We start from the raw sequence: 12,838 nt of genomic DNA, 5'->3' as shown, positions 1-12,838 counted from the left end.
ACACTGGAACGCTTAGTGCAGTTCCCGGAACTCTTCCAAAACTGGCAAGAAACTGAAGTTTTCTGCTACAGGAAGTGATCCTACTGTTTTAAAGAGGGAAACCTTCAACCATAAAAGGGAGGTCTCACCCCGCATAAAAGGTAAAACTTCAACCTGAAAAGGGAAGTCTCAACCTGTGATGGCTTAAGGATAACCAACAACTCTGGAATGCTTAATGCAATTCCTAGAACTCTTCCAAAACTGGAAAGAAGCTGGTGTCTTATGCTAGAGGAAGTGTTCTCAATTTTGTTCCTGGAACTCTTCCAAAACTGGCAAGAAGCTGAAGTCTTCTGCTAGAGGAAGTGTCCCAGATTGCCAACTGAAGGCATGTTCAGGCATCTTTGTCTCTAGCTACAACTCTGAAATTGGTGTGGCAGGTTGTGGCTCAGGCTCGCTTGATGTGACTTTGAAGCTTGTAGATGACCATCATTTCCCCCCCTGTCAGATACAAGGTGAGATGATGGAGGAAACTCAACTGCAAGACTGTTCAATACTCTGGAACAAGTTCTGACATGTGTTTGGAATATCTTCTTGGCTGTTGATGCCCATTGCCAAGAAGCGATCCATCCAAAATGAATCTTTGTTCTTGTAGGACGTTTATTTCTGAAGCATCTGTGTGAAGAATGGCTGGTTTTATGACAGTGCTCACATGGATGAAGATCAAAACAGTGATCTTTCAGATGGCCAACTCGATCACAGTGTTGGCATTTTATGATCTGTTGTTGTTGTTGTTGGTGCTGTTGTGGAAGAGGGGCAGAGTCTGGAACAACTGAAGCTGAATTGTCATGAGAAGCAGGTGAACTATCATCAATGAATCCAGCACTCTGAAACTGAATGGGGTTTGAGTAGTCTGGAATATGAAAGGACAAGTCCTTGTCATATCCAAGACCAGTTCTATGCTTGTTGTGGACAAGCTCTTCCCAAGGTCTGATAATGTGCTTGGAAATAGCAAACTGAGTTTCTGCATCTGCATGTACCACTGCTGCTTTATGGGGTACTATATCTGAATGAACTATAACATTATTGTTTTGCTGTTTATGGGAATCTGTTTCAATCTTCTGAACCGAAATAGGTTCAGAATGATGACTCCACTGCTGTAATTCTTCCTGCTGTAGCTTTGTCTCAAGCTGCAAAAACTCAATATCTTCTTGTACATTATGCAAACAGGTTCTAATGTCAACAAGAGAAGTTTTTCTTATTCTTACTGTACCATGATCAGAGGAATGTATCGGAGTTTTTAAGAACTCCAATATTTCACCAATTTGAGTCATTTCTTGATATCTTTACTAAACAGAAAAAATATATCTGGATGCAAAAGTTCAGCAAATCTCTCTCCGAAAATTAGCCCAAGCAGAACAAAAGCTTCTTCCTTCCCTTCAAATTTACAAAATCAATAGGTTTTCTCTGTCAACAGCAAAACTCTTCGCATGGCAGCCAAAGTTTAACCCAGACCACTCTACCGAACAATACACGAATGGGTCACTAGAGATAAAGATAAGATCGCGCAGCAATGAGTGGAGTGGAAATAGAGATGGATCTGAAAAGAAAATAATACAACAGCAGGATTGAAGTTTTAAAAGTGTGGGCATTCATTCACTCAAATTGTTCTGAATCTCTATCTCAATTCGTTCACCATGCTTTCTATATCAAACATTTCATTTTATGTTCTGCCAAACAACATGAATGAGCTTACCGCGCATATCAATTGCCTTCTTAAAAGAATCCCAAACTCATCCCACACATTCAATGCCAATTGCAGTGCAGATCCTCGCTCCACAAATTCCTCCCAGACTTTCAATGCCAATGGCAATGCAGAGAAACACATTAAAAAATTGTGTAACACTAACAGGCTTCGAGAGGCAGTGGAAACCTTCAACAATATGCCTCTTTCAGCTAAATCCACTGTCTCTCTCTTCACCTGCAAGGTTTTTTTTTTATTGAGGAGCCTCATCCGAGGACATGAACACCAGATAGCGTGGTCGTGGGTTCGCTTCCCACAGACGACGCCAAGTTTTCAAAAAACGTGAAGAAGGTATATCGCCACCATGCTCTGTTTATGGTCACTGCCAAAACATTAGACCTCTGCTACATGAAATTGTTCCAGAATTATGTTTGCTCTCAGAACCATGACATGCCTTCACTCTTCTTGTGTCCTTGCAACTTTAAATATGGATACGGATATAGAAAGGGCGTCAACATTCTCCAAGATGTTGGTAAAATTGTTAACATTTATAAAACATTCATACAGACAAATGCACACATACTCGTGCCACATCAAAGCTTCAACGCGTTCCAAAACCTGCTCTTCGTTCTTCAAATGAGTACCTATATGTTGATGTTGGTGATGGTGTTCATTCTGTTGCAGCACTGTTGCCGATCGGTCGCTGTTCCTACTCCATTTTGTGCCAGATTGTAAGAAACAAAGCACTATGGCGAAGGAAATGGTTACCCCGGGATCCCTGGATGCTGTGATCGCAAATCCTTCGCCCTCGGAGCTATCTGATATAGTTGTGCAGGTCGTGGATCTCAAGCCCGTAGGGAGCAGCAACACTAGATTCAATGAGTATGGCTGGCGAAGTAAACTCTGGGAAGCTACAAAATCTAGGGCTTATTCGTATTATTGATTACACTTGCAACACCATTCAGAATCAGCCACAGAGGGTATTAATAGTCATAAAGTGTGAAGTTGTTTCACCTGCACTTGATGCTGAAATCGGTGAACTGAAAGTGAAACAAGAAGGAAATGAGGTGCGCATGAAACCTGAAGTAAAAGCCAAGACAGATGGAACCGTTTCAAAGTCTGCCGCTCAGATTGTGCATGAGCAACATGGGAATGCTGCACCTTCTGCACGATTGGGAATGTCACGCAGAGTTTATCCTTTAGTTTCTCACAATCCCTATCAAGGGAACTGGACTATTAAGGTCCGAGACAACATCGACCAGAGCGAGGACGTACGACGCACAGGTGAGACAAATCGACTCAGGCAACAATGGTATTTGCATTAGGCAAGGTAAAATCGGTCCAGGCAATACCCATTGACTCAGAATGTCGCCCAGACAACCAACGGTCTCCTTCAAGCAATGAATTGCTCAGTTTCAGGGCTGAAATTGTTCGCCTGCTTCTTGGTGAAATTCCAGAGAGCAGATTATGTCAGGACAGAGGCAGCGACAGAACGACAGAGTCAGAGAGAGAGCGTTTCCAGAATGTAGTCAGGCAATTATGTTTAGCTCAGTGAGCGCAGAGTCCAGACAATGATTAAAAATACCATATGGCAGAGAGGAGCACCGTTTCGAATTAGGTCAACAGCGTGAGAGAGGGCAGTGTTTAATACCATTCACTGTCACCATGTCAGGCACCAGTATTCATGCGTAGAGAGGCAGTAAAAAACGAACCAGTAACAACGCTTCTATGCATTCATCAACGCTCAGGTAAAAAACGCATTAACGCTCAGGTGTATAGCACATTCAGCAGGGCAGAGGGCGCAGTACTGATGTGCACATAACAGGCCACAGAAAAACAAGCGGCTCTGATACCATGTTAAACACACATGGACAGAACAAAAGATATGAAAGATAAATCATGCAGTACATTTTTTTATTAACAGGAGATGTACATTTGTAATACAATGTTGTGACTCTTGGGTTTCAGATCCCAAGGTCTCTTGGACTACTTTGTCCATTCGACTTCCACACTAACCCATTAGGATTAGGTGTCCAACAAATGGGATAACTCTTCCATGATCAATATTATCGATAAGGTTTAATGGATATGAGAGAAAATTCATTAAATCATTTAGGTGGGGAAAGATGCTAATATTGAACAAGAGTAAAGCGTCGCTTGAGAGAAAAGCGAGATTTAATGGAAAATCCTGGGTTAGTGCTAAGGAAAATAATAGAAGAGGGACACTGTTGAATGGATAATATATTATAGAAGAGAAAGTACAACACAACCATTGAAGAATCAATAGAGGTTTTTGATTCTGGTGACCGGTCTAGCACACACATCTAGCTCGTGGCGAACTAGATGTTATACTTCAATGTTGGGAGCAAAGGTGGACATTCGCAAGAATTTTCCTAGTGACACCTCGGTTAGAAATTTCTACACACCTCTTTAATATTTCAAATGTTTCATTTAATGAAGACGTTGTTACACTTTTCTCGTTTTGTAAAGGGACCCTCATATTTATCACTCTAATATTCGTAACACTATAATAACTCTGTAAGGCCTCATCTTTAGAGGAATACTTCCTGGAATCAAATGAATAAGATGACCATGATCACGAATAGGTGGGAGGCCTTTGGGAGTCTCAAATATCTTGGAGTTATTGTCCAAAACTTTTTTGAGATTTGGAGAAATATATAATTTCGATGTGGGAACCTCTAGTGAACATAATTGCACAATTATGCCTTGTTGTTTTTTCTTTAGAAGCTTTATCATACTCTTAGAGCTTATTATCTTTCACGATTTCCCTGCAATACCCCTTAATTCAACTTCCTTTCCTTCCAAATTTTTTTTCAAGAAAAGCTCTTGAAAATTAAAAGCGATCATACCTAAAGATTGCAGCCATTGGACTCCTAGTAAAACATCAACACCACCCATTGGAATGGAAAGCATTGAATTATTTAATACATATTCTCCCATGGATAGCTTTATGTTATGGAACTTTTGAAAAAAAATTATGGCTCTTCCATTTGCAACCATCACTTGAGACTCTTGTGCTGGATATAGGAAGAAATTCAATTCCTTGGTTATCTTACAAAGAATAAAATTATGGGTACTACCGAAATCAATCAACACTATTACATTTTTATTCTTGATATATCCATCTATCATAGGGTTTGAGGAGTGGTAATTCATGCCAATGCATTACAAGATATGGTCGTATTCCTTTCTTCTTTCTCTAGGTTTGGTTCGTGGTGTATATCCTCTTATTTTGACATTTCTTGTCCCTTTTCTTCCTCCTCTTCACAATCTATGTAAAATAATTTATTCTCAACACACTTATGACCCTTACTGTCTTTTCTATCACAACTGTGACAAAGCCCTTTTTCTCTTTTTTCTTCCAATTGTTGCGGTGTCAACCTTGTAGGTTGTGGAAGGCTGGGGGAAACAACACTTAATCTTTATAGTTGTGAGTGGTAGGCTTCCTTGTTTCCATAATTTTTCTTTCAATTTTTCTTGCCAATCTGAATGCCTTCTCTAATGAATGAGGTTCCCACAGGAAAACCTCATGTTTGATGTTATCATTTAAAGTCCCTATGAACACATCAATCCTATGCTCCTCTAAAATATATTTTACCCTTATATTCAATTTTTGAAATTCATCAATGTGCTCCACCATTGAACCCTTTTGTTTGAGATTTATCAATTGGCTAAAGAAGGCCCTACTTTTTGTATTCTCATAATGTGTTACCATTTCCTCCATAAAAATTGGCCAAGTGAAAATTTGATTACGAGAGGAAAGCCATTGATACCATGAAAATTGATTGGGTTCCAAATATAAATTTTCAATGTACCTTTTGTGTGTTTTTCACATTATGGAGATCGAAATATTGCTCCATATTTAGTATCCATGTTACGAGATCCTTGTCATAAAACTTTCTCATATCGATATTTGGAACATGGTGTGTCGTTAATCCAATGTTAAATTCTATGAAATCATGATTAACATTACTTTTGTTCTTATCATGAGTTTCCTCTACTACCTTTTCACCATTACAAATAATTTCTTGTAGCAACTTTTTCAAACCTCCTTTTAAACCTTGCATGTCTTTCTTCAAATCTTCAATGTTTTCTTTCGGTTTTTCTTCCAAACCATCCATATTAGCTTCCATCTTGGCTTCCATATTATCTTCCATGCCATCCATCTTAGGTTCCATGCCTTTCTTTCAACCATCCATCTTAGCTTTTGTTACTTTTTGTGAGAGTGATATTTATTGCACCTGGTCTCACAATTTTAATATATCATGTTGTGTTTCTTCCTCTACTTCATGAGTCATGGTAGATCTTTCAGGTTTCTTACTAGGTTCTGGATTTAAGAGATCTGTGGTTTGTATCTTTTGACTCAGTTACCGAAGAATCCACAGTATGAACATTTTTATGTCAATGTTTCACACATAATCACGCATTTCTCAGCACCTGGAACTATTAGGCAAGGTATGAGGTTTGTAAAATATGATATTGACAAACATCAGCTTAAAGGAGTCTATAAAATAGATTGTTCATGTGGAAAAAGCTACATTGGTGAAACAGGTCGCTCCCTACAGATGAGACTCAAGTAACATGGCGCTGATATTAGGAATGAGAGGTCTCGTACTTCATCCTTCGCAGAGCACTCCTCAAAAACTAAGCACCATATCTGCTTGGAAAGCGCCTCAATTGTCGCAAGGGAAGAGTAGCATCATAGATGAAAGATGAGAGAAGCACTTGAAATTATCAAACATCCTCATAATCTCAACAGAGACAATGGTATGGAGATTAGCGGGAGCTGGCTTCCCTTGATCAGCGAATTAACTACTGTTCATTAATTATTAAGTGATTAATTAAGTATTATTAATATTTATTAACGTTATTAATATCCATTATCATTAATAATATTGATTTATTAACATTATTAACATTTATTAAGATTATTTAGTTTAATATATTAATTAATTTATATAGAAATTAATTAATATATTATTTATTATTAATATTAATTACTCTTAATTAATTATTAAGTGATTACTAATTTAATATATTAACATTATTAATTTTGATTTATTAACATTAGTAACATTTATTTTTATATTAATTAGCTTAATATATTAATTAATATAACAATTAATTAATATATATTAATTATTATTAATGTTAATTACTGTTAATTCATTATTAGATGATTATAAATTAAGTATTAATATTTATTAACTTTATTAATTAAGTATTATTAATATTTTAACCCTATTAATATCTATTAACATTATTAGTATTGATTTATTAACATTTATTAATATTAATTAATTTAATATATTAATTAATTTATAGCAATTAATTAATATATTAATTATTATTAATATTAATATAATTGTAAATCAAATAACTTTAAATATTAATACAATATTCTTTATTGACACCTAATCCTCATGATTGGGGAATTTGTAACATAAATAAATGAGGAATGTGAACAGTCATCGGAAGATGAACTGAAAAATCAATCCTAATGTATAAAACAATAACATACCTATGAAATAAACACACCAATCAGTATTTCTGCCATTGGAGAGTTACTGCCTGGCCTGACATGGTATCAGAGCCAATCCTAAAATAGTCGTAACTCCCTGCCACTGCCTCTGTCCTGCGTCTCTTCCAAGCCTGTGCTGTCCTGACGCTTTCTCACCTAACGTTCTCTCACCTAACGCTCTCATGCTAGCTTTTCGAGTGTGCCTGTCTTGCAAATTGTTCTCCAGGGAGTCTTGACTGCATCTAATTACATCCGCATTGGGGTAAATGCTTCCCATATTGGCTTCATGATCAGCGGTCGAATTAGGCTTTGCTATAGCCGTTCCTGGTACAATGCTTTTTACTGATGCCGCTCGCTTGGCCATGCCTACTCTTGTTCCTGCTGGTGACACGGGTTTCTTGAAATTCCCTGGTTTAGAGCATGCTTGGCCACTATGAAATGAACCGTTTTGATGTCCATGTCTAGTGACATCCGATCCCATTGAGTGTAACCGTCCACATGTTGAGGTGTCTTTCTCAACAACGGGAGTTTCTGGATTCATCGGTCTCTTGGAGAAATGATCTCCCTGTGATTGATTTTCCAACGCTTTTTTTAACTCGAGCAGTTTTCTCCTAGTCATTCCTGATTGAATTACACGTTTACCGAGCCTTTTGTTGCTTGAGCCTCGAGCTTCGATAAACCCATCGCTTGCCATCTTATCCATGAGCTTCCATACTGTACCTTGGTTTACCTGACCTTTGAATTTATTTTGAAGCTTTGTAATAGTTGCATAATCCATTGGAAGCGCATGATACAATGCCTTCATGTACAACGGGTCCTCGTCAGCGCAGTCGACAGTGTTTTGATCTTTCGCTTCATGGCATGGATGTTGCTCTTCTTTGCTAGTAACGTCAGGGTTATTATACTTTCGTCTGTTAATTTTGTATTCATCTCTTCCTATCGCCATTAGTAAAACCTTCTTTCTGTAGCGTTTTCGGTATTTAACTGAAATCTCTGGAAAGTTGGACAAAATATCCGTTAGATCAAGCGTGTCAATATGCATTGAAAGGATCCATTCCTTCGCGCGGGCCAGACTTTGAGCTTCTTTTTCAGAGTCTTGAGTGTCATCATCAGATTCTGCCATATGCTGATCTTCGGCAGATGTGTTCTTTATTTTTTCAGTTTCTGTACTTCACTCCCCAAGTCTCTTCAGTAATTACATGTGGACCAGTCATGTGGCTTCTTGTGTTGTCAATCTGAGTTTTATTCAACCAGAGCGACGGTAATATCACAACATATTGTTTGTGATCTATTTGTTCCAGTACCATGTCCCGCGGACGTTTGGGCAGCATTTAACACAAGCACTCAAATTGTTTATGCGGTGATATATATATATATATATATATATATATATATATATATATATATATATATATATATATAGATATATATATATATGTGTGGTGATATATGTTACAGTGGTAGTATGTTATCAGCATTTGTTTCAATGGTCAATAATATATAAATGGCGTAGCAGAATCAGAATCATTCTTTTTGCCATTAGAAGTATTATTCTATCAGCAGAAGTAATTTTTTACAGAATGCATTCAATCATCTCTATGGTAGGAATAGTTCTCACTGGCAAGGAGAACTATCCTGAATGGTCCCAGATGATAAAACACACCCTCATCTTCAATGAGTTGTGTAAGGGAGTGTATGTCGGAGAAGGAGACAATGACCCAGTATAGCCTACATCAGACAAAGAGCTCGTCATTTGGGATAACAAGAACAGCAAAGCATATGCATTAATCACAGCATCTGTAAATGAAAAAGCAAGTCGCCATATTTCATCATATTCAACTGCCTTTGAAGCTTTACAAAAGCTGAAAGAACTCTATGACTCGCATTCTGCACTTGAAGTTGTTCGGCTCATGATTAAACTCTTCACTCTTGAACTGAAAAATAATGATCCTCTTGCTCTTGCATCTGAAGTAAAGTCTATAATGCATGATATTAAATCCACTAAGGTTGAGCTGGATATCCCTCTTATTTCTTTTCTCAAGGCACTCTATCCTACTTACTCCAATTATCTTGAGTCTCTACAAGCAAATGGAAATCTTAAAGATATAACCTTTGGTTCTCTTGTGAAAACGTTCGTTGAAAGAGAGAAAGCCTTTGGAAAGAAGACAGTCCCTGAATCTTCTGAATAGACTGTTTTCCTTGCTCATAAAGAAAAGCATCATGCTCAAGACTCTACAAGAGGAAGAGGTGGACGAAGAGGAAGAGGAAGATATTTCAGAGGCAGGGGGGGTAGACATTCTCAAGGAGAAAAGGCAGATCTACATTGCATTCGCTGCAAATGAAATGGATCACATGATGATTCTACATGCAAGCTACCATGGGACAAAATTGAGCAGAAAAGAAACCAGCAGAAAGGTAAAACTGATGATACAGACAAAGGTAAAGCACCTGAATCCGCTCACTATATTGAGGCACAATGTAACATTGGAGTAAATGAAGACCTGTTTAATGCTTCACTTGCTTCTTCAAAAAATGATTGGTTGCTTGATTTAGGAGCAACCTATCATATGACTCATAGGAAAGATTTTTTTGAAGATTTCACTGACAATGTTGATGGAGCAGTATACTTTGCATATCAGTAAAAAATCAAGCCATCAGGTCTTGGCACAATCAGGCTTAAACTGCCTGGTCTTCCAGACTTTCTTCTGGATCATGTTCTATATCTCCCACAACTCAAGAGAAACTTGTTGTCCTTAGTCCACATCCGCCAGTAAGGTCACTCCATTCATATGTTTGATGGCAAGCTTGAGGTAAGAAAAGCATCTGACCACTCACTTGTCATGAGGGGAATAGAAGAAGAAAGACTTCTCAAACTGCAAGGAACCTCTGCTCATGCACAACATTTCTCATATATTTCTCATCATGAAGAAGGTACACTTCCATCAAGTTTATTATGGCATGCTAGATTCGGACATTTAAACCATGGCAGTCTCCGCTTATTGAAGAAAAATGGTGTTGCTGGTTTGCCTACAATTCCTAGGAAACATAAGCAATGCGATGCTTGCATTCTAGGAAAGCATAGCAAACAGTCTTTTCATGATTCACATTCAAGAGCACATAGGAAGCTTGAACTCATTCATTCTGATTTATGTGGTCCAATGCTTGTTCCTTCTGCAAATGGAAATAAATATATCATGACATTTATTGATGATTACACCAGAATGTGTTTGGTTTATTTATTGAAGAACAAATCTGATGCTTTTCAAACATTAAAGAATTCTCATAAATGGATTGAAAATGATGCACAATCTCATATTGGGTCTATTCACACTGATAATGGAAAAGAATATACATCAAATGAATTTGAAAACTATCTTCGCCAACATGGGATCAAACATCAAACAACTGTACCTTATAATCCCCAACAGAATGGTGTAGCAAAAAGAACGAATAGAACAATTTTGAATATGGTACGATCCATGCTTTTCTTCAAAAATGTAAAGATAATGTTTTGGGCTGATGTTGTTCTATGTGCTGCATATATAAAGAATAGATGTCCATCTAATGCTATAAGAAACAAGACTCCTTATGAATTGTGGTATGGACATGTTCCTTCAGTAAAACATCTCAGGATCTTTGGTTCCACCTGTTATGCTTTGATACCAATGGTACATAGAAACAAACTTGGTGCTAGAAGTCGTAAGTGTATCTTCCTGTGGTATTCAAACACCTCTAAAGCATACCGCCTCTATTATGAAGTAAATAAAAAGTTTGTTGTATCTAGAGATGTCATTTTTCTGGAATCATCCAAATCTGAAAATGTTGTTGAGCGGCAACTTGATCGCTTGGATAGATTTGCAAAAACAAAATCATTTCAAGAATTCGATAATCAAATTCCACATCTTGAAGGGGGGATTCCTATACTAGATCAACATGTGGAATCTTCTTCTGAAGAACAATCTCCCCTGCATGAAACTCCAACAACGGATGATGCTTTAAGTGATGTAATTGATAGAATTGGGAGACTAAATCTTGATTCAGTCCCAACTCAATCAACAGAGCAGCCTGGAAAATCTAAGAAAGGTCCCCCAAAGTGGCTGACAAAGACACTTGAGAGTGTTCATCCTGATGAAATTGGAAAAACAGGAACCAGAAATACAAACCGACAAGATGGAGGTGATGTAGATGACTCTAATTCACCTGTTGATATGGATGTTACTTATGATTGTGAATTGAACTTGTCTACAGATTTTGAACCAACTTCCTTCAAAGAAGCTGCTTCTCATGATGAATGGAAAGAAGCGATGCAAAAGGAGTATGATGCCCTCATAAATAATGGCACTTGGAAGCTGGTCGATCCTCCATTTGGAACCAAACCAATTGGCTGCAAGTGGGTCTACAAGAACAAATACAAAGCTGATGGCTCACTTGAAAAGCACAAAGCTAGGCTTGTGACAAAAGGGTTTGCACAGAAGGAAGGGGTCGATTATGAGGAAAATTTTGCCCCCACAGAAAAATGGGCCACCATCCGGACACTCTTTGCACTAGCTGCTAAGAACAGTTAGAAAGTCCATCAAATGGATGTAAAAACTGCATTCTTGAATGGAGATCTAAAAGAGAATGTTTTTATGTCCCAGCCTGAAGGATTTGCTATGAAAGGACATGAACATAAAGTATGCAAACTTGTGAAGTCCTTGTATGGCCTCAAACAAGCACCATGAAACTGGTATGAAAAACTAACTGAGCATCTTCTGAAACTCAACTTCAATCATTTTGATCTTGATGATGCAACTTTATTTGTCAAGAAAGTTGGAAAAACAGTTGTGTATCTTGTGGTATATGTAGATGATATTTTAATGACAGGGAACAATGAAAGCTACATTGCATCCATAAAGAAGGAATTAGGGAAAAGTTTTGAAATGACTGATTTGGGCTATGTTCATTACTATCTTGGCATTGAAGTAACCCAACATCCAAAATCCATATTTCTTTCTCAAAAGAAATACATTGGAGATTTGTTAAACAGATTTGGCATGACAGAGTGCAATCCTCTTTCTACTCCAATGGAACAAAACTTAAAGCTCACATCTATTGAAGGAAATGAATTTGAGGATGCAACAAAGTATAGATAGCTTGTAGGAAGTCTCATCTACCTCACTACTACTAGACCAGACATTTCATTTATTGTTGGAATCCTCTCCAGGTTCTTGCAAAAGCCTTGTGATGGACATCGGTCTGTTGAAAAAAGAGTTCTAAGGTACTTGAAGGGAACTCAAGACCTTGGAATCAAGTATACACAGGTGGACGACTTCACCTTGATTGGATACTCTGATTCAGACTTTGATGGAGACAAAGAAACTGGGGTATCTACTTCAGGATATGCTATGAGTCTTGGATCAGGAGCTGTCTCCTGGAGATCACGCAAACAATCAGTTCCAGCAGATTCTACAACTGAAGCAGAATACGTGGCAGCAGCTGAAGCAACGAAAGAAATTGTGTGGCTCAGGAAAATTCTTGAAGATTTGTAGGTAAAACAAGTACAATCAACTCCACTCATGATTGATAACACCTTTGCA

The 12,838-nt window shown here is 37.7% G+C and overlaps 1 protein-coding gene across 1 annotated transcript; it reads right to left on the bottom strand.

The window, feature by feature from the left end:
- Window positions 1–7,282: 7,282 nt before the first annotated feature.
- Window positions 7,283–8,385, bottom strand: LOC149259168 (meiosis-specific protein ASY1-like). Its single transcript, XM_089453516.1, has 2 exons — window positions 7,419–8,385; window positions 7,283–7,317 (listed from the first exon to the last, which is right to left on the bottom strand). Exons 1-2 carry the CDS (start codon window positions 8,383–8,385, stop codon window positions 7,283–7,285), a joined length of 1,002 nt encoding a protein of 333 aa, XP_089309642.1.
- Between the last annotated feature and the right edge of the window lie 4,453 nt (window positions 8,386–12,838).

Source organism: Pinus tabuliformis, chromosome 6, assembly GCF_031772625.1.
Source record: "Pinus tabuliformis cultivar Carrire ecotype Pingquan chromosome 6, CPIR1, whole genome shotgun sequence".
Taxonomy (NCBI): domain Eukaryota; kingdom Viridiplantae; phylum Streptophyta; class Pinopsida; order Pinales; family Pinaceae; genus Pinus; species Pinus tabuliformis.
Note: the sequence above shows the minus strand (reverse complement) of the source record. Positions and strands in the feature narration are given on the sequence as shown.